The sequence below is a fragment of the Hippocampus zosterae genome, chromosome 9 (assembly GCF_025434085.1).
Source record: "Hippocampus zosterae strain Florida chromosome 9, ASM2543408v3, whole genome shotgun sequence".
NCBI classification, from domain to species: domain Eukaryota; kingdom Metazoa; phylum Chordata; class Actinopteri; order Syngnathiformes; family Syngnathidae; genus Hippocampus; species Hippocampus zosterae.
Window position 1 is genome coordinate 8,039,701 of NC_067459.1, and position 23,596 is coordinate 8,063,296.

Here is a 23,596-nt window from a genome sequence, read left to right on the forward strand (position 1 = left end):
GCCTGTACTGTTAAAGTCACATCTTAATTCAGTGTCCTTTCTTGTCCTTTAAGAAAAGCAGTTCCACTTTATTATTTAATATATAAAATCTGAATAAAAATGAACACATATGTTCCACTTTGCTGATTTATTGCAGTCATGATATTTCAAACATTTTGTTGACCATTTGTAGCATTTCAAATAAATAATGTACCGGTAATCTGAATTATTTAAGAAGACTACATTTTCTTTCTATACGCCGTTACTGCCTTATCCCTCTCTCAAATACGCCCCATATAAGGCCCTCCAGCTGATTCATTCTGTGGAAAGAGCAAGAGAGAGGGAAAAAAGATGAACAACCATATAAAATAAACCATAAAATGTATCATCAAATTTAAACGCAACAAACCTCTAACAATGAGTTTCGTGGAACATTCTGCCTTGCCAAATGAGTTGATTGCAACGACTTTGTATTCTCCGCTGTCCTTTGGCCTCACTCTGAGAATATACATGCAGCAGACGCCGAAGGAGTTGGTGATGTAGTAGTTGCTGTCCGAGTTGATACACTGGTTATTGAGGAACCAGGACACGGTGGGTGTTGGGAACCCTCGCACGGCACACGTCATGTAGACCTGGTAACCTTTTGGTGGCGCATGAAGCTTCAGAGGGACCAAGATGGATGGGGGCCTCTCAAAGCTGATATGCGTCGAGTTGATTCCCTTGGGCGTGATTGGAACTTGACGGAGAATAAAATGAACAATGAATGCCCAAAATATTTTGTTTGCCTTGTTTTCAACATGATGAAATTCAACCCTTTGATATTAATTTCTACAGTATTAAGATTCTTGGGAAGAGCAGTAGATAGTAGCAAACCTCTGTTGCTATTCATTCCCCATGTTGGTGACTCCGATGGCTCCGACAGCCCCATATCATTCTTGGCGAAGATCCGGAAATGATATTCAAGACCTGGTAGAATGTTGCTAACTGTGTGTGTATTTGTGAATAGGCGGTCTGCAACAGTTTTCCACACCCTGGTGTTGGAGTCGCGTTGAGCCACCGTGTAGTAAAGTCTGTCATCAAGCTCCTGGTCTGGCGATGGAGCCCATGTTATCACCACTTTGCCGTGGACAGTTTGCTCCAGTTCCACTGGCCCTGGACTCTTCGGTTCATCTGGTTGCAAAACGGAAACCTGTGATCATCATTCTCATTCTTATTCTATTTCTGTGAATGTGACTTTAAAATAAAGTTGCAAGAGTGGAATTTGTTCTCTGCATTAGCTGAACCTTGAGCAGCAGTGCATTTTAGTGTCCAGGAGGCAAATCTAGTTTTGGGTAAATAACTTGGTCAAGGGAACAGGCCAGAAATTCACCTTGCAATACATGCACCCCAAGCTGGAATTGTACCAGCAACCCTCTTGGTGTGAAGCAGCAGTGCTAGCTGCTCCGATGGGCCAATCCATATTGTGTAAATGGAAGTAATGTAAGTAAAATGGTAATAAATGTTAGTGGAAATTACTGATGCAGGTCTTCAAAGGTGTTGGACTTTATAACTCTGAGGCAACAATTCGACGAGGTTTTACAGAAATGTCCAGCCTCACTAGTTGCTCTTAATTTGACACTTTAAATAAGAAGAGCCTTTCTTTTTACCTGTGACTCTAACCTCAACATCAAAGGAAGCCTGCCCAACTGAGTTTTTGGCAATGATAGTGTAGATGGCAGAGTCGGAGCGCTTCGATGAGGGAATAACAAGCTGGGACAGTCCTTCAGAATTGATTATTTTTATCCATGGGGGTAACGCTTCATCATCCTTGAACCATGTGATCTCCGGTGGGGGTTCAGCCTGGATACATTAGATATCACTATCAGATCATTGTGACGTGTCTTTGAAGATTCTCATACTGACAGCGTGTGTGTTCATACCTACCTCATAAAGAAGGTTTACACGCACTGAATTTCCTGCTCTGACAACAATGAAGTCCTCTGGGTCTTTGAAGTAAGGCCTCACTAGGATGGCAAGACAAAAACATCATCATTGCCCCCAAATTAACACTGATTATATTTACAGAGGTAGAGATAAACAACTTACTGTTGGGATTCTTTGCACACACTATTGCAGACGGGGAGCTTGGGTCCCCGGCTCCAGACTCATTAATTGCAAGAACCCTGAACTCGTACTCTGCTCCCTCAGTGACGTCTTTAACCGCATAATTGACGTCTGCAGTGAAGATAAAAACAATGCGGCTCTCATAACTGACTGCTATTAAACGCGCCATGCAGGATGCATGTCTGTGACTAACCTTCAATCGGTTCATTCACCGCGTTCAAGGAAATCCACTGATTTGTGTCTTTCCTCCGTTTCTCTATTTGATAGCCGATGACGGGCACTCCCCTGTCATCTTCGGGCGGGGTCCATGTCAGTGTGATACAGGTCTTTGAGGCACTGACCACTTGGGGGGCACCGGGTGGTCCAGAAAGTACTAAAGAAAGAGGCAAGTTAACATTAATAACATTGTTACAGGGAGTAATTGGATATCTTCTACACATTGACTGCAGGAGATTTCAAAAAATAAGATTCAGGGAGCCTAAGGGGATTGCTTAATGAGACTTCTTTCATGGTTACTCACTCATGACGCCAGCCATTATGCTATCAGCAGTTTCCAGGGAGTCGCCAAGGCCTTCTGAGTTCTCTGCATAGATTCGATAGCTGTACTTCTTCCCGTGGGTTACATTCCTGTCCCTAAAGCTTGTCTTGTCACCGGGGACGTGGCCAAGTTTGGTCCACAGACTGTGGCCCGCCTGTTGGCGCTCGATGACGTAGTTGGTGACGGGGCATCCGCCGTCATCTTTTGGAGGTTTCCATTTAATCACAATGAGAGATGAGGTGGTGTCAAGTGTCTCCACCGGACCCTCCGGCGGACCTGGGCGATCTGTGCAGAAGAATATATTTGTTTTACATTTGAAATGGTGCTTGAAAAAAATGCGATGGGATTCTTCTTTTCTCAATTCATTGCTTTTCCTCATTGAGCTTGGCACACAATGCGCAATTATTAGAAGTGCTCATTTTAACCCTGGAGAACCCAAGAACCCTTTTCTTCTTTAGAAAATGATGAGTTTTACATTAAATGACTGCTATATGTTGACTGAACACCAACATATGTTTTTTTAGGATTAGGGCCGAATTTGACACTTTGGGATTTAAGGGTAGCATTTGACTAGCAGAATTTACAGGGGCCAAATTAGACCCCGTGGGTTCTCCAGGGTTACATTTGATCTTATACTGGATGAGTTAATCGCCTTATGACAGAAATTTGAAAAAGTGACGACGTTAGGTATTTACGGAGTCACCCTAGAACAATCGAGAGACATGACTTGAATGCTCTCACAGTATGTTTGAGTTCTTCCTGTTCCACTAGTAAATATCGGGAGTGCGCTTTCAAACTCTTGCAAATTGTCAAATTGGATCGTAACAAAACAAGGTGTTCCTCATAACAGTGTGCTGTAAATATTTGCGACCTCCGAAATTCACCAGCTTGGAATATGTCTAGAATGGGTCTCAATTCGCCCAGGGTTTGTCCAGCATGAGTTTGAATGATGACTTGTCTTACCGAGAACAAAAAGCTGAGAGGTTGCCTCTGCGGTCCCAAATGGATTTTTAAGCTGAATTTTAATTTCCCCCATGTCTGCCCGCAGGCAGTCCCTGAAGAGCAGACGGCTGTGATTGGGCTCCCTCACAACCTTGACTCCTCCTCCATCTTTGACATTGATGCCATTCCTAGACCAGTTGACAATCAAAGCCTCCTGAGGGGCAAAGGGCATTTTGAAAGTGGCGTTCTGGCCCACGCTCACTGTCAACGGCTTGCAAAACTTGTGAAGATCGTCCGGGTCAAATTCCGGTATGCCTACGATGCACAAAGTGTAATTAAGTATCATGCATGGGAATAAGCGTTTCAAGTCAATTTTACCTCCGACAATGACCTTTCCTTGCGTACTCTGATCCCCTGATACAAAGCGGTACAGGCCAGAATCGTCATCTTGGCAGTTTTCACAAGTCAGCATGTGAGAGGTGGAGTCTTTCATTATGCTGATTCCAGCACCAGCGCTTATCTAGGAAATCATCGGCAAAAGGAGAGTCAATTTGCATTACGCTGCTATCCAAAATATAAACAGTAAGACAATAATATCATAATATAACACATAATGTGTCTTGATCCTTGTCACTTTCACTGCTTGCTGTCATGCAGGCCTGGCCAATCCATCGCTTCCAAGCCGCATATCTGGTCATTTACCCGGTTTCATGAGTCTCTTCAAGGCCTTTTCACAGTGAATGCACTATAGTCAACCTTTCATTCATTCATTCATTCATTCATTCATTCATTCATTATCCTCACTAGGGTCGCGGGGGGTGCTGGAGTCTATCCCAGCTGTCTTCGGGCAGTAGGCGGGGGACACCATGAACCGGTTGCCAGCCAATCGCAGGGCATACAGAGATGAACAACCATCCGCGCTCACACTCACACCTAGGGACAATTTTGAGTGTTCAATCAGCCTGCCATGCATGTCCTTGGAATGTGGGAGGAAACCGGAGTACCCGGAGAAAACCCACGCAGGCGGGGGAGAACATTCAAACTCCACACGGAGGCCGCAGCTGGGATTGAACCCGGTACCACTATAGTCAACCTGATTCATTGTGTATGTGGTGGGAAGGGGCAGGCACCGCAACGGAATGGAGTGTTGTTGAGTGTCGCTGATGGCTGGAGGACGTCTGCTGTTAGCAAATGTCCTCTCATTAAACATTATTCTATCCTTAAATCGGTGTCGTCGTGACATCAACAAGTGTTTCTGAGAGAAACTGGTGGAGTGATTTCCTGCTATTTGGATTTTCTGCTTATTTACAGATAAAGATGTAAGGACAGTAGAGGAGGTTTTGATACATGCAGCGCATTTATCAACTTTGAAAGACACATCGATCTCACGTACATGTGCTTTGACGCAAATGATGGGGGGGGGAAACATTGAGCAGTGTTGGCCTATCCAGTTTGCTCTTAATATTGGGAGTAGTAAAATGCACATCAAAACCAAAATAGGAAGATGAGAACAGGACATTTTACCACAGTTTTTGTTTGACATCATGGCAAGCTAATTCTTCCTTATATGTTGAGGCATCATTGAAACTTTTCAAGGCTTCAAAGCTTCAGTGACACTTTTGTTCACTTGATGTAAACATCAACCATGAATTTCCAAAAGGAACCGAACTTCACAAGCACAAGGTGAGGCAACAAAGTTGACTGAGTTGTTTCCAAAATGTATGAAGCACTCGTATGAACTTCTTTGGAACAGTGTACAACTAAAAAGGAGTTTGTCAAAGAGAGCTAGGGAGTTGGGGGACAAGATGGAAGCAGTTTCTGTGTGCCCACGTGTACGGTGCGAATCTCTGCACTAACACAATAAAAATCGTGGCTCTTTGCCTCTGACTGGTTGGCCATCCCTACTGAACCGTATTTCCTAAAGTCCTGACTCGAACTCTGGTTTATATTCACCAACGTAAGGTGTGAAAGCTCTATTACCTAAGTGTTTATTCTTTCCTCACACTCTCTCAAAAAGCAATGTAAAAATCATTTACTGGCTCTCCATTTTTGAACCAGGTCCCGTCGCAGTCCATGTTCATGATGACTTTTAGTTCAGCCGACTTCCCACGTAGACAATAAATATCGGAAAGTCCACAAGTAATCACAGGATCTGAGAAAAGCAACAGGGTGATAGTTTAGTGTCTTTTTTTTCGGTTACTCTTAAAAAATTACAACACCCCAAGGGTCAATGATAAGATCATGAATCCTGTAAAATCAATGATTTTCACCAGAGCAAAGAACAATCAAAAACATGTAATTTGCGCTGTACTTCATTAATCATGTGTCTGAATGTTTGTTTTTACTACTGTAATGTTTTACCTGGCACAGACAATGCTAGTGCACCTATGTTGTCAAGTGATTCTTATAATTAATTCTGAATAAACGTCATCTTCTTTTTTTCAAATAAACTTTACGTTATTTTCTTTTTATATTCAATTTTATTCCTAGCCCGGCAATCGCTTTATCAGGGGGCATATTTGATGATTTCTCATTTCCTGTTAAACATTTACGTTTACGGGTTGTTGCTGTGTCAACAATTTATCAATGCAGGTATACTGAAAACTGATGAACAGCAAACAAATAAATAAATAAATAAAGCAACTGTAGCAAAAGCTAAATACTGTTTCAAAAACGTTCCCTTAAAACTGTGCATCTGTGCAACCATTTGTTTTTCTTACCGCTGTTCACTGCCTTTCCAGCTGATGTAGCTGGGCCATGTCTGCTGGTTTATTACTTCCTGTCAAACATAGTTGTTAGTAGTCACTGTTTCAACAATTTATCAATGCAGGCATACTGACAATTGATGAACAGCATCAGTCAATTCAACAGCTAAAAACCATCTGTCGACGTCGCCACAGCCATTTATGTTGTCCTTACCGCCACTTCCCACCTGCTTGACAACCGGTTTAGCTGGGGCCACGTCTGCCGGTTTATCACCTTCTGTTAAACATCAGCGTTAGTAGATGCTGTCTCAGTAACAACATTGTGAGCATAATGTCAGTTGATGAACAGCAGTCGAAACTAAGCAAACAGCAACAAACAAAACAATGCAGCAAAAGTGCATTGGACTGTGAGTTGTAATTATGAAACTTCAGTGTTTACCTGTGGAATATTTTAGGTATTTATTTTTTAAAACGGTACATGTTAATGTATATGTACATTTTGATTATTGCGGAGATGTAATTTCTGAATTTATCCTCTACGTCAGGGGTATCAAACACATTTTTATCGCAGGCCACATTATATTTACTGTTGCCCATCGAGGGCTGGTGTGACTCCAAAACCATATTGAGAGGTCAAGTATAAGGGTTTATTCAACTATTGTTTAAGTTACTGTAATGAGGGGTTTGGTAACAATAAAATGCATACAATATCAATCTCATTTATTACATATGAGAATTTGTAACTTTGGTGCAGAGCATCATCAAAGTTGACATTTTTGGTTTGCTCCCATGGGCCACATAAAATGATGATGATAAATGAGTTTTATTTGTGTGCTCTAGGTCGAGCAACCGCGCTCCAATTGCGCTTCGACCAAGTTGTTATTTGACTACTTAGATAAAAACAGATGTGCTGTACAGTGTTTTCCATAAATGTGAAAGCATACACATTCACGCAGTTAATCATTTTAGTCTTGTTAGATATTGACTTTTGCTTGGAATTCATATCTATCTATCTCTCTCTGTCTCTTTCGCTCTCTCTCTTGAGAGAGATTTATGTAAAAGATAGATAAATATAATCTAAATCTAATCGTGACATCTTAACATCTTCATGACATCTTGCATGGATTTCTGTAATGCGCTTTATTTTGGAGTCGACCAGCTCTCCAAAATGCTTCTGCTCGCCTCCTAACTGGAACTCGTAGGAGAAAGCACATCACTCCAATTCTGCCCTCCCTTCACTGGTTCCCTGTACATTTTCGAGTTGATTTTCAGATAATTTTGTCTTTAAATCTTTCAGTGCTCTTTTTTCCAGCTCACCTCTTTGAGCTCCTCTACCTCAACCTGCTTGGTGCCTCAGGTTAGCGGACGAGGTGCTACTTGAGGTTCGAAGGACTGAACGCAGCCTTCGTTAAACGTTAGGCACGCCCCTTCTCCATCTTTAAAACTCATTCTATGACAATTTTTCATTCTTTGGATTTGGACTCAGCATGAGACTCATGTTTTAATATTTTATTATGCTCACTGTTTTATGCGATACATGATTTTAACTGACTTTGTTTTGGTAAGTAAGATTTTTTTTTTAACTTTATGGATCTTATTTTCCACACTAAAAGGCGCACTGGATTATGAGGCGTACCTTCAATGAATGGCCTATTTTGTAATTTTTTTCATACATTGGGCGCGCCACATTATAAGACGTAACCTACAATGCATCCACTAGATGCATTGTAGATGCATTGAACTACGCTCATTGAAATGCCAACAAAACGATCAGATGTCAGTAAAAGGTATTTTATAAAGCAGTGACACAGTTCAATTAACCAATAGCAAGTTATAACATTGACTCGTTAACGTTGAACTCCCTTGCCACTGCTCTATTTCTGTGTTCAACTGTGTAATTTATCGCCTTAAGTTTGAACTCTGCGCTGTCAGCATGTCTCGAGGAAGGACCCATTTTGGGGTCGAAATATTACCATACACAATGCGCATTGCATTTTAAGACGCGTTGTGAGCTTTTAAGAAAATGGAAGGCTTTTAGGTGCGCCTTTCAGTGCGGAATATGCTGTACAGCATTTTGTATGCAGCTGTGGTTGTTTTTCATGTGCTCTCCAAATACAGTTGAGTTGAGCCATATTCAAGTCAAGTACAACTTTATTGTCAAATGTGCTGTATTGCCGTTGGGCACTCTTACTTGGTTTAGGTGTTTCGGGTGGGGGCGCCGCTTCTTCTGCAGCTTTGATTTGTTCTTTCATTTCCTCTTTCTGTATGGTCAACTTTTCCTGCTGCTCCTTAGCCACCTTCTGCAGGTCGATACCAGATCCGCCAGCCTTTGTTGTCTTCCTTATCGACTTCTTGCCCTGATCTGCATCTTTATCAGCTGTGAGAGAAGGGTGCGCTGAAGGGCCGCGGAGAATTTAATGATCATCGAAATGTGGATTCAGAAACATACCTTCAACGACAAGCCAGGCACTGCATGATTTTATTCCTGCAGTGGCGGAATAAATGCCTTTGTCCACAACCATGCAGTCTTTGACAATGAGCCTATGAATGAGCTTATCCTCCGACACCTCAATGTCATATTTATCTCCTTGTTCCAAGGGCAAATTCTTGCCAAACCAGGAAATCTTGGCCAGTGGAATTGAAAGCACACACTCGAATACGGCGTCTTCTCTCTCCATCGCCTTCACTTCCTGAATTTTCACCAAGAAATCAACCATGGGAACTGAAATGCAAATAAGGTAAAATCACATCAACAAAGACCGACTGCTGCATGGCTTGATATTCTGTCAGAGGAATCAAGATTTTAAAATGTACGCTCTTGGCCTATGAACATTTAGAATCATGACTAAGTGCTGTGTTGACTTACTTTTAAAATCTGTGGAAAATATGTTCACATTTTCTACATCCAACTGGTAGAATCCACCATCTTCTGGTCTAAGATCCCTCATGGTGAAAATATACTTTCGCCCCACTTTCCTCAAGCTGTGCTTCATTGTGTCTCCCAGTTCTTTTGTGTAAGGAATCATTTCACCATCCTGTGGAGGGAAGTCATAATTCAGTGCAGGAACGCTTTGAGAAAACGCATTGAAGCCAAAAGTATTTGAAACAAAATGGGAGAAAAAAAATCGAACTGTATGATCCACATTTCATAGAAGAAGGGAAGTGTATTCTTTTTTTTTTTAATAAGATTGAAGTTTGCGTAAACACTTTGAATGATCCAGGTCTCTCCATGACCTTTCATGGGATTGTAAATAGTGCAGCCTTGTTTTCACCTGACCTTATACAGGTATATTGAGCTGCTCTGCTCAATGAGGTCCATGTCAATCTCAAAGGATGCGGTACCGTCTGCATGCACTCGAATAGGTCTCAGGTTGGATATATTCTTGACAAACTGTGTTGAAAAAGAAAACAGAAATGCAAATGAAATACATTGACATAAAAATGTCTGCAGAGTTATGTGCTCTATCACCATAAAAAACCCAAACAAACAGTATCACCTCAGCTTGTTCCTTTTCTCGCTCCTTCTTCATTTCATTAAGTTTCTTCAGCATCCAGCGGAAATCAGTCACTCCGTACTCTGCGCAGATTCTCTCGTAGTCTTTCTTATCAGCGCTAAGTAGCAGCTCACAAAGTTTAGGATCCAACTCGCCGTCTTTCTTCTCCGTTTGCTCCGATTTTCGACGCACTTTACTAAATAGAAGAAACAGGTGTGGTTTTGTTGGGTTGGCTTTTTGAGAGAACTCGGCGACGATCACAAAGACAACTTGCCTTTTTCGTAGGATTTTATTAAAACCACCATTGATGGGTTCTATTGCGTTTTGCTGGGCTTTATTCTTTTTGTACCCAACTGAAAAACACAAATGCCCTTGGTTTATTGTTATTACAGAAAAAGTTTAAGGACTGTTTTTTTATTTTTTTATTTTAAGTTATTAAGTTAATCAAAGTACGGGTAAAGAACAAAGAACATTTCCCACCTTCTGGTTCATTTTTTGTAACACTGTCAATAGAAGAGTCTCACCTTCAATAACGTTCAGAACAACGGTCACCATGGCTTGTCCGAATTCATTGGTCGCAAAACATTTGTATGTGTCTGCTTGAGCCGCTGTGACATTTGGCATCTGGACGATTCAGAACATAATCTGGGTGAGTGAATTTTACATTCTTTGTGTCAATATAAAAGCACATTTTCTGAAATGCAATGGACTGAATTCATCAGTCAGAGGACGGCGCAGTGAATGACTGGTTAGCACGCCCACCTCCTATTTCAAAGGTCATGATTTGAAAGGTTTGAATCTGGATTCCAGTATTCCTGTGTGGGGTTTGCATATTTTCCTCATGCCTGCTGGTATTTTCCCTAGGGCAGTGGTTCTTAACCTGGGTTCGATCGAACCCTAGGGGTTCGGTAAATCGGTCTCAGGGGTTCGACAGAGCCTCTGCCATGGAGTAAAAGACAGGCGACTCAATATGTCAATTAGTTATGACACGCTCACTTGGCCATCACTGGCTGCAGATGATCATATTAAATTGCTTGTTCAGTCAGTGTTGCGGGAAATTCAGTTCGCTCAGTAGTCAATGTGTGACTGTCGTGATAGCAGGTCATAAAATTTGAAGAACGTTACTTTTGTCTTGATTTATTATTTACTTTTTTTCTTTTTTTAATAAATGTGTTTTTAAATATCTTGAATTTGTAAAAAAAAAAATATATATATATATATACCGGTGTATTTATTTTTCATTAATGAACTGTTCGGTAAAAGTGCATGTTAACTGGTTGTGTTCGGTACCTCTAAAAAGGTTAAGAACCACTTTTCTAGGGATTCCGTTTTCCTCCTAGTTTCAAAAACATGCACGGCACGTTAATGGAACACTCGCAATTGTCCATAGGTGTGAATGGTGGTTTGTCTAGATGTGCCCTGTTTTGCTTCACTTGCCTCAAACGTATGCTCATTGGAGTTGGCGTCGTATTTGCTCTGATATTTTGAAGTATCAGACACATCTCCATTGTTTCTGCTCCACGCCACAGTGGGTTTCGGATCTCCGGTGACAATGGCTTTAAAGAAAGCAAATTTCCCTGCAGAATGCAAACGTGTGTACAACGATTGTTATTAATATGATTTGTTTGGTGAAATATGAGTCGAATCATGTTTCATGTTTATTGAGTGAGTCATTAGTGCATTACAGTTTGCTTACCTTCTTGAATAGTCAAAGCGATTGGCTTGCGAGTAAAGTCTGGATGGCTCTTCCCCTCTGGTAGCGTCTCTATGAACTGCGTAATCATCACTCCGGGAACGCGTGATTTTTTCCGGATACCCACTGACAGACCATTGCAGAAACATGATGGTTTTATCCGCGGAAATTATAACATTTAAAGGCTGCTATCTCCAACCAAAAATTCATTGTCACTTTTAATCACATCACCAGCATTTTTAGAGCATGCTGTGACCCATTCTAATAAGTGAAGTATTAAAATGTCCAATTTAATTTAACCTAATGCATACACTGGTTGCACTACCAATACGTAGTACCAAGCCTACATATCTACATCGGAGAAGTATTATTCATCCGCTGAATAGCAATATGTCATGCCTCTGTAAATACGAGTGAGGAAAAAGTATTAAGATGGGTAATAGATAACGAGCTTTTCTGCAGTTCCTCGAAGCCTACCTTCATTCTCTGCCGCTGGCCCTGATAAGGCAGGAAAGCATACAAATAGCACATGTCAGAACGGTGGTATTGGATTAACCCATTCACCTAAGATCATGATACTGAATCACTTGACGGCAGTTGGTACAGTAATAGAGGACTAAACTTAAGATTTTTAGTTTAGGTCATGGCATAGTTGTTCCTTTCGTTCCATTAAAAAGTCCACAGTGATGGCATGTAGCTACCTCAAGTCATTTGGATCGATGAAATAGTCATGAAAAATGTAGCTTCTTTGATGTTCTGAATTAAGAATATTTACTTTTAAGAGTTGTTGACGTACTTCGGACAGAACGACAACCGTCGTTTATCTTTATTTTGTTTTGCTCTGCTTACCTTGGCCAATGGCTGTGCCATCTGTGACTTTGGATCTTTTGAACATCTTGGATTCTTGAGAGGAAAAAAAATTAACAATGTTAAGAACTAAATATTCACTTGTCCTCACCTCCCCCAAAAGAACGCGCTCTTAAAATGTTTACATGTAAACTAACATACACTAACAAATAACAATTAAAAACAAAACCACATGATCAAAAATAAAACTTTTATGTTTATGTCAAGATGATGGATTCATCGTAATATTAATTTCAGTCACCTTAAAATACCATGACGCGGCTTTTTTTCTGTTTTGTTGTCATTGCAGTGTATTACTTTGATACTCGAGCAGACTTGGCAACCAACTCTTTTTTATGATCTGTCAGTCCTATTTGTAGTACAGTTCTGTATAATAATATTTTATTACCCCAATGATTTCTTAACTTAGAAGGACAAATGTCACTTGACGAAAATAAAGTTACGGGGAATGTTTTTGTCAGAGATTCAATATATCCTGGTGGGTAAGGGGGCCCATGATGGTATTTTGGAGAGATGTCATTTGAATGAAAGTGCCTGAAATACAACTGCCACATTGCCACAAATAATGTACAGGTATGTTATCGTCCAAGGAGTGAGGTACCGAGATGCCCAATTCCGACTGTATCCTGTATGGTGCGTGTAAATCCACAGCTATTTGATTGTATTTTCACTATTGGGTATTTCCACATGTTTTATTTTCATGTTGTGCTCCTGAAAGCCAGAGAGCCTCGAAGGCACCAAACGTTTGAGTCACAGGGTTGGATTGACCCCAATGTCACCACAGCTGCAAGGACCCTTTACTGAAGCTCTGGTTTACTTTTGTGTTTTTAACTTTATTTGGCATGACATTTTTTGCATTTCTGTACCAAAGGTGAACCAAACTGTGAACTTAACGCAAAGTTATGCACCAAAGTATGAAGTTTAATGTATCATCAAATCCACTTATTCTGAGCTGAGTTCAGAATCAAAATGTTAAAATACTGAACTGATTTGGAAATGTAAATCAGCTGACGCAAGTTTTAGCATAGTTATATGACCCATCTTTTGTCATATGAGGTTGTCCTGTAATTCAAGGTGAATAAGCACACTTGCACGCGCTGACTCACACTTTATCTTTAAACCTCAAGCTAGCACCCTTTCGGCGTGCTATTTTAAACCTTATGACATATGACGTTCCACCACTTCAAAATATCTTTCTGACATAATTTCCTTGGCACATTTGTCAAATAACGCTAACATTCTCTCACAGATACGGTCGCTGGTGTCATCTGTTCATTCATATGACTGTAATACGAGAAGCATCCCATCGAATTAGCACTCGAACCACGTGATGGCTATGGTTGTCCGCAGTCGACATCAGAGGTGGGATTAGAAAACCGATGGTCACATGATAGGTTAAATGGCCAATAAAACAGAGATCTTTCCACCCGGGCAGCTTCCTAATGGAGTTGTAAATAATTGTCGCCTTGACCAGACGCTTGTGACATGGCAACGTTTATGCATGGTTAATCACGTCAGACTTAGAGGAATTGAGCGGCCTACTGTATCTCAAAGCCTGTTAAATAACATTTTTGTTTGTTTGTTTGTTTTAACAACATAAAATTCACTAAAAATGGAGAAGTGTAGCTACGCTTTTGTTGGGTGAAGGAATGTATTTTTACTTGTAAGGCACATTTTACCCACAGCAATTTAAATGCTCTACAAAGGGCATAAGATGTATAAAGCAAACCCACAAGGGTGATTTAAATTAAACATGAGCTCAAATGCAAACGGAAAAGATGAAAATAAAATTAAGATCCCAAAATAAAGATCAGTTAAGACAGTGCAGCTGGATCTTAGATTTCATTTACTCACGGGCAGCAACAAGTCAGTCTTGGTCAGTCTTGATTCAAAAGAACCAAGAACGGGAGCAAATCTGCAGTTTTCTCTTGAGTTTGTTTGAAATATGTTATGCAATAAAACTATTTATTTCGACCGCAAATTCGGCAGCGCTTCATACAGTAAAAGTAATTTTGAAATCAATTACGTAACAGATGAAAATCCAGTGGAAAACCCTTCCAACTGGAGTGATACGATCCACTTTTTTGGTGAGGACCCCAACAGCAACAAATTAGGTACGCCACCAAAAAGTCTGAATCTCATGTGATTTAGCGGTAATCAAAATCAGAATCATCTTTATCTGCCTAGTATGTAGAACACACAAGGAATTTGTCTCCGGTAGTTTAGGCTACACTAGTATTGCAATAACAAGCAGCTATGATATAGCAAATACATTACATATAAGCATCAAAAGACTCTCCGTATTGTAAAGGTACCATGACTAAGCACAAGTTCCTTTTTTTGAACTGCAAAGAAGCATCTGGACTTGGTGTTAAAAGGTGTACTCATTGGAGTAAGTAGTAAACTTTTTTTTCATGGTTTGATGCATCACAAACCCGAATGCATTCATGCTTTTATCTGGGCTGGCGACGCATATTGCAGTTAACGCCCCCGAGGATGGCATCATAAAAGTGGTTAAAATGAAGATGTCGCTAAGGTCAAGTTCAAAATGCACGTTTTGTAGGGAATTGCGAGGTGCAACAGCTGTGAAAGGCCAGATCGCTAATTTTGGTTTATTGCTGAAATGTGTTTTTGACATTTTATGCACCGCGATTTATGCTTTACGCTCAAGGCAAAATAGGAAATACAGTACTGCATCGAATTTGGATAGTGTTGCATTTTTCTCTACTCTAAAACATGACCAGAGCGTAGCAGCCAGACATGTTGTGAAGTCATTGTTAAGAATACAAACAAACTAATTCAGACCAAATACTTTTATTACACCATTGTTCGGAATTTAAATGACTTATTTGTTCAAAATAAACGGGTGTCCCAACATTTTTGTCATAATTCTCTCCTTTAATAACATATGGGCAAATATTTTTAAACAGATGTGTACACACTACCCCCCCACCCCCCACTCCTGTTCTCTTCAAGCAAAATTCAATCTTTGTGAAATTGGTTGGAACATCAATATCCATTTGAAAATGCTGTTTTTTGACAAATTTTTGTTTGTCTAGAACACTGGTGTCAAACTCAAGGCCCGGGGGATAGATCTGGCCCACCTCATCATTTTCTGTGGCCTGTGAAAACTAATCAGACATGTCGACCCCCATGATGCTTGCTAAAATCTCTTCCAAAAATATAACATTCTTAGATGTACTAAATAAAAGATACTGTTGTGTAATATATATATTTTTTTGTTACCAAAGTCCTCATGTTAGGAACTTAATAGCTGAATTAAACGTTTGTCTTTATCTGCTTCCAGTCATAATGGCCCTCCAAGGGAAACAGAAATAGAAATGTGGACTGCCACAAAAAAAAAAAAGTTTGACACCCCTGGTCTAGAACATTTGCAATGGGTACAATGAAATATGTTACAAATGAATGACATTTTTGGGACACCCTCTATTGTCTTTTGAGTAAGCTGGAAATGTGATAAATCTCGTGTACTATACCTTGTAATTTGATACCAGTGAAGTTTATATTAAAAACTCATAGCCCTTGGGGAAATTGGCAAAATGATCAGTTGTGATGACGACCCAAAGCATTGAAGAACTCCTAATGTCTGATCGATGAACTTACCCCTGAGCTTCTGCAGTCCTCCTAAGAGCTTCCCAAGTGTGTGTCTTGCCTCCCTCCTCCACAAGCTATTAAGTCCTTGAGAGGAATGTCCAGCAAGTGACTCTGCAGTGAAGTGCCCACTTTGTCCGACGCGGTCGCTGCCAAGAAAGATGATCGCCTTTTTTGTTTTTGACCTAAATTGCCACCTCTGGGTAAACGGGCAGGAGGGAAGGCCTGACGGCGCGTGACGATGACCGCACTCTCCACTCAAGCAGGAGTGTGAACTTTTTAAGTACTGGTAGATACAATTGCACTTGACAGATGTCACCCAGAAAAAATGGCCTATTCCATATTGCTACACTTTTTCAACAACCTTTGACTTGAATTTACCGTGGTTAAGTCATCTTCAAGGTACCACTCAAAGAATTTCAAATTTTACTTCATTTTTGCTGGAGATGAAACGGAAGCTTTGTATACAACCCCGATGAATGTGACAATTCAGACTTTTAACCGTGAATGTATTCAGTGAAGTTGGAGTTTCATTTGCCATTTTGTGTTGTTACAACATGAAGAAACTGTATTCTAAATTTCAAAATTCATCACGATGAACATGAACTTGACTAAGGAACTTTGCGCCTATTGCTTTGATTGACTGTTAACACATTTTGTAACATTTATAACTCCGTTTTTGGATAGCAACAACAAAGTGATCCAATGGGAAATTAATAGCCGAATGTTGTGCGAGCACATGACAGCTATGTTGGTGACGGTGTGACTGTCTGGTATCTACCACCTCGCTGCCTCGTAAATATCCCTTGACAATGGCGTGACCCACGAGTGACATAAGAGCGGCCAATCACGAAACAGGTGTTTAGTTGGGTTGTGCTACCGTGGCGCCACAATATGAACGTAAACAGCCGAAACTGTCAGGTCAGAGTGGCACCAATTTCGGTCCACTTACTAAACTGAAATGTGATTATTGGTCGCTGTAAAAAGTATGGCAATCAAAACAGGACATTTTGATTAGTCTTGTTTTTGTCCTCTGTCATTTTGACATATTTACTGGATCATATTTATTGTTGAGAGGCTGAGTTGTCAATTAATTTGATCATCAATTATTTTAGCAGTTCTATGACTCTGTCCTTATCCCCTGCGTAAAATGGGCTTTACTGTGCAGTATTCCATGATATGTTCACCCCTACTGCATTTTGTGAATAGTGGCAATAAGTGCGGAATGGTGGGACAATGATAAATGTGCTGTGCATCTGTTGTGTTCCCCGAGGGTATTTCCTTACATGTTCCAAGTCATCATCCAAGTCATTCATGCTCCTCATGGAGACTGTGACTACTGGCACGCAGCCACAACACACAGTTATCGAGGCCGTAGCAATAACACGGCTATGCCTGGCGTGAGCACGATTGTTTATTTCAAGAAGCAATTGTGATAAACGCGGATGCATGACACTGAGACATGCATGGGGATATTGCCATTCGTGCAGGTCATTTTGTTCTCGGGGCACCGAATCGATAAAAGCAAAAGAGTGATGAATCCAGACAATGTTACACTACCCAATGCAGCGTGGTCTCCAGAAACACGATTCGATGAAGGGCATCATAATTTCATAACAAAAACAATAACTTTCATTTATATGGTGCCGTTCAAGGGGCCCATGAAAGCTAAGAAAGAAGAGAAACAAAACCTGACAAATATTGGGGAAAATATTACATGAAAAATCATTCCAAATATTAGATGGAAAAAAAATACGGAAATAAACCTCACCCAAATATTAGAAATCACAATAGGGGAAAAGAGCAGGAAACAATATTAAAAAAGACAAACAGATTCAGGAAAACAAATGCACAAAGGCGAGACAAATATTGGACAAAAAGACACACACCTCACCTTAAAAATTACGGTATGACAAAAATACTAGAAAACAATACATAAACGCTAGATGATAAACACACATTTGTGTGATATTTTCCAATATTACCACACTTTCGTATTAATCTAATGCTGAACTATCCAACCAACCAACCAACACCCAAATGTCATGTGTGAAGTCTGCCTCACCCTATTTCTCCCAGGATTAAACCAAAAAAACGTTTTTTGTCGTTTTGTTTACCTACCTCATTTGACAAGTCAAAGGGAAACACAAAATGAGGGAATCTCATTTAAGTCTTGCGTCGTTAACAGGGCTTTTGGTTCCCGGGGCTTCACACTTGAAGTATTGCACTTAATTTTTTTTTCCAATGTCATTTATGGCTTTTTGTGAAAGGGGTCACAAACACCTTTCTGAAAGCCTGTAAACACACCCCACAATCTAAAAGCAAAAAGTGACGGTTTGTAAAGAGTTTTATGTGAAACTTCAACCGTAAGAAAAGCAAACAGATGTCACATAATTATATTGATGTCTTGGAGAGATAGTCTTCATGCCCTACACCAGTGGTCACCAACATGGTGCCCGCGGGCACCAGGTAGCCCGTGAAGACCACTTGAGTAGCCCGCCAGTGCCTGGACATTGTGATTTGCTAGTAGAAATTATGATTTAAAAATGCAAACATTGGCAGTACTGTGAGACATTTCGAAACACGATCAAAGTCTGACAATTTAAATCATCAAGTATTAAAAATAACACATCCTCATATTATTGAAGGTATTTTGGACAAATATGTTATTTCAGACGTGTATCAATTTGGTAGCCCTTCACACAATCGGTACACATGAAGTTGCTCTCACCCTCAAAAATGTTGGTGACACCTGCCCTACACAGTTAAAGTGCAATCCCTCTGCTTGACTTTTCCCTTTTGGCCAACCTGATATTGGTAAGACTCCCCTAGGTGGCAACACCAGCAGGTGAGGCAAGGAGTAACCAGACGTTTATTTTAAAATGACAGATATTTATTGAACTGTGAGTTGAGTATCTGTTACCAGACAACTGGAAAATCCCGGAAAAACGGGACGAGATACCCACAACAAATGTAGGTGCCAGAAAATCAACTCATGAGGCTTTAACATCGACAAATGAGAACCGAGGTAGGCTTGGCTCCAGTAGTTAAATACAGTGTAGTGAAATGCTCGACTTACAAACGTCTCTTCATATGAAATTTTCAAGTTACGAAACACCTCAATAGGAAAATATTGCCTCTTGTTACGAAAGAAATTTCAAGATACGAAAGATAAAAATACAGTCTGGGCCTCTGCTCGCTGAACGCAACATACTTAGAGCTGCTCTGCCATTGGCTATTACCGAGCATCATTCTGGCATCCCATTGGCTAAGAGGGACTTCTACCGTATCTGTCTCTTGTGTAGATAGATAGTTATGTGTCAATGCAGCGTCCTCATCATTCACCCCTCAGCCATGAGGCGTTCGGGTACCGGTAATTTTCCGAAAAGGTGAATCACCCAGAAAAGTGTTTTCCAGTCAGGCGATCGGTCACAATGCTGATGTTTGCCTTGGACATCTTCGAAGGATTGTTAAAAGCCGACAAAAGCAAACATCCTGGGTTCAGTTCTTGACAAAACACCAGGCGAAAACCACTTCTGAGAGAGAACATGAACTACAGAGTAGGGATGTGAATCTCAGCACTGAGGACGATTCGATACACATCACGATCCACTGCCAGCGATGCGATACTTAAACGATACATGGAATTTTCTGGCGATACGATGCGATACGTTTCACCGTCGTCACGATGCGATACGTTTCGATACACATTAAGTTCAAATCAATGCGATCCGATACGATACAATGCAATTTGTTGCGATATTGTGCAATTAAACATGATGCAAATAAGCAAAGAAAAAAAGCTTTTAAAAAGATGGAATTCAGTATGGTATTACAAAAAGGATAACACTTTATTCCTTATAAAGAGTAGAACTTGTAAAACAACTTATTTAAGCCCTTTCACAATTGGGTTTTGTGCAAAGAAAATGTAAACAATTTGGCACCTGAGACTCACAGCTGTTGCTATAGTGTAAACACAAACAGACTATTCTCACTGAGTGTCTTATATGAAATATAATAATATATATATATGTATATGAATCTCTAGCGCAAGATGTCCACCCATCCACTGTAAGTGCAACTCTTTGCGCACTGTTCAGCGACACAGTAATCTCACTTCTCACTTTGTTGTACACATCGGGAATATGTTTGTAAGTGAACACAGACCTGTCTGGTATTTTATACCTGGGTTGCAAAACGTGCACGAGCTGTCTGAAACCCTCGTTGTCCACCACGCTAAGGCTGGAAGTCTTTGCATATGAAATAAGCAGTGGCCTTAGTTATAGCCATTGCGCGGTCACAGTGAGTTGCAAGGGGACTCCCAAAATAAGAGGCAATTTTTTTCTGATCCTGACCTGGTTTACCAAGAGTTTCTCCGGTGTCCGACGAGGAACTGGGCGGGGAAGCGGGAGGGAAACTTGTCGGTGATCTGGTGCCATCGGTTTAAGTGGGTCTGCATATTTGTGGTGCTGCCGTTGTATGGCTTCTTAGTGCGACATTCCTTGCAAATTACGGAGGTTTTATCAAGCTTTCCGTCTTTCTTTTCGAAGCCGTAGTATTTCCAAACATAAGATTTGAATGTTGCGGCTGCATTAAATATAGTAGTTTCCGTGCTGCTGCGTGCGCTAACTTCCATAATGTTTCGCTCGTTGTGTACTGGACTGTTTGTGACGCACGACTACCGTCCGTATTCAACACAAAACGCAAAGCAATGGTGGTGCATTCATTGCGCCTAGGAAAGGGCAGAGATGTGACGTTTAACATGAATAAAACGGCGATTGAATCGGATTTTACCGATACCCATCAATGCATTGTGATGAATCGCGATTTCACCGATACCCATCAATGCATCGTGATGAATCGCGATTTCACCCGTCAATCGCGTCGTACCCAGTGAATGAGCCGATGCACTCGGATCGCGGTGGTGCGCATCGATGTATCGATTAATATCGATTATTTTCCACACCCTTACGACAGAGGGCAAAAAAATGATGAGGACGTAGTTAAAAGTTAAATGATCATCATTTTTATTCTTTATTCTTTGTTTTTTACATTATGCACAACTCTTATTTATTGTGCAATAATGTAATTGTCACCTGTATTTGTTACATATTTTTTAAGCTTTAGAAAACATTTTGTGGGGAGGGAGGGTTTGGAATGGATTTGTGCATTTACATGGAAAATGTGTCTCTATTTCCAATTTTTTCTGGTTAAGAAATTTCTTCCAGAACCAATTAATTTCGTAATGAGAGGTACCACTGTATGGGCCAGCAAAACACATCACTGCATTCATCACATTTTGGATCAGCCCATCTAACTGAAAAGAATACATCTTTTGAAACAGAATGTTTTGTTATTTTGCACTTTAAAGGTGACACATGATGGACAATTACTTTTTAGTTGCTTGTATGGAATTAATTGGCGTTCCTGCCCATTCATCACATTTGAAATAAACCATGTATGACCATTATGATGCAGAAACACCCACATCCCAAGCTGTGTCACCCTTGTTGTCATCTCGGAGCCACAAGGTAAGCAGAGCTGCAGCTCAATTTTCCTGGATACACCGACGGAATATTGCTGTGTCTCGTCGGTTGGCGACCGCTATAGTTCAGTTTGGATTAGGGGGACAAGACGCTTGATTGTCGATGGACAGATCGTCAATTGCGGGTTGTTTGTACCACACACTATATGAACACTTAGAAAATGTGTTGAGATTCTAAAAAGGGTTTGTGTATCGCTCGCTTTGTGTCAGTATTGGAAGATGTAGCATATAAGTAAAGTTTGGAAATAAAATAACAGAGGTCCACCAAATTGAATTGTGTGAATTAGCTGAAGAATTAAGCAACAAGATTTGGACTCAAAGCATCTACCAGCTGTCACATGTCCCCTGCATCTCTCTTGCTTCACTTCCCAGTTTGGCAACTCCGAAGGTTTAGAAATTCCCATGTCATTCTTGGCGTAGACGGGGAACTTGTACTGTGTTCCTGGCAAAATATTGATGGCCGTAAACTTATTGTTGCAAAGATGGTCCGCTACCGTTTGCCAACTGCTCTTTGACGGAGTCACGCTTGGTGATCAGGTAGTGCAGCCTGTCATCTTTTTTCTAATCCGGAGAGGCGGTCCAAGTGATCGTCACTGTTCCAGACACATTCTCATCCAACTCCACCATGCCTGGAGGCTTGGAGTCATCTAGGAAAATAAGCAACGTTAAGACACATAAAAAAATCTAAAAAAATACACAGATTACTTATCTATGCAGCTCTCTTGCTGTGGATGACGAACTAATCTACCAATTCAATTCTACCTGTGACTCAAGGTCAGTACATGGCCATCCTTGAGCCATGCAATTGTTGGTATTGGAGAATCCTGTCAACAGCATGAGACAGAGGTTTTTAAAAGTCTGTCTCACTGAAATGCGCTCATTCCTTTTCATGCATACTGAACCTAGAAGTTATAGTTGACCCTTGTGGAGTTGCCAGCTCTCGTTATGATCAAGTTCTACATTTTTAATTTTTTTTTTTTGTCAGTAAGTTTAGGTCTCACTGCATTGGACTGAGTATACAAAATCAGCATACGAAAATGGACCAAAAAGATAAAGTACAAATACAGTACGTGACAATGTGATTACATATGCCTTTAGTCGTCCACTCATTTACTTTGGGGAGGCATTGCAATGATGCACTTGTCCAAATTTTGAGGTTAACCCTCATTGGTGGTGTTGCACGCGGGGGAGGGAAAGATTGTTGTGGACACGGTGGGATCCTTTCACCGTCCTCTTCTCCACCCAGGTCCTTCGCGTGTTCATTTGTATTTGGGCTGAGGTGAGGTGCGAAGTCAGAGGCTGGAAATTGAGAAGTTCTTGCAAGAGGATTTACTGAACGTTCAGGGCACAAGTGCGATACAAACAATTGTTGTGGTCAAGGTACAAATGCGCAAAGGCAACAACTCCATACAAGTCTTATGGATATCATCCTTTCTGTTTCAGGATGACAGCTCTAATGTTCTAATGTTCTTGGCTTCTTTTTATTTCTTAATGGAATCATCAAATACTTTTGTTTTCAAAAGACAAAACATAATGGGAGTGCTTTAATGTTGCAACATTTTTAGCTTTTCTTCAAAGTCGTCTGAACGCTGGCTTCCACGAAACCCTAATTATTCACAGGGCCTCTACTTTTGGTTGGAACACAGCTGCAAGAACGAAACCGCAAGCTAGCCAAGAGATGCACTTACAGCATTGTCTGGTCTATTTCTGCAAAAGGTGTTAACATTATTTTCTCGTTGTTAAGACAGTTCAAGTCAAGGTCACATCATAAGGTTGAGGTGGCGGTCATATTGCAATGACGTCATCAGGCGCCGACAGGTATGGCAGCCTCGGTCACACGCTCCGTAGTATTATCCCTGTTTTTGTCATTTTCGTTTGTTTTTGGCGAACCTGAGCGGCTTACTTACACGAGGGAAAAGTTGCTGCGCATTGGGGAGTCTACGCTCGGTCTTTTTTCACCAGCACACGAAAATCCACAAGGTTTTTCGGAGCTAATCGCGAGCGGAGCGGCTGCGCTGTACGGAGCATGGAGACGCCGCCGGAGGAGGGGGAAGCGAGCCGGCGTGCTCGTCAAGCTCAGGCAGCGCGGATTTCGAACCCCGCTCCCATCGATCCATC

The 23,596-nt window shown here is 40.9% G+C and overlaps 1 protein-coding gene across 1 annotated transcript; it reads right to left on the reverse strand.

The window, feature by feature from the left end:
* Nucleotides 1-236: 236 nt before the first annotated feature.
* On the reverse strand, nt 237-12,355 carry LOC127607191 (immunoglobulin-like and fibronectin type III domain-containing protein 1). Its single transcript, XM_052075340.1, is given in 24 exon segments — nt 237-299; nt 389-715; nt 853-1,149; nt 1,626-1,818; nt 1,903-1,982; nt 2,065-2,193; nt 2,276-2,455; nt 2,603-2,905; nt 3,584-3,877; nt 3,941-4,082; nt 5,599-5,714; nt 6,283-6,318; nt 6,321-6,341; nt 8,459-8,644; nt 8,717-8,989; nt 9,134-9,302; nt 9,545-9,658; nt 9,765-9,957; nt 10,036-10,114; nt 10,286-10,385; nt 11,199-11,338; nt 11,458-11,580; nt 11,932-11,952; nt 12,304-12,355. Coding segments are annotated over 24 exon segments (3,567 nt in total). The 5' UTR covers nt 12,350-12,355; the 3' UTR covers nt 237-294.
* Between the last annotated feature and the right edge of the window lie 11,241 nt (nt 12,356-23,596).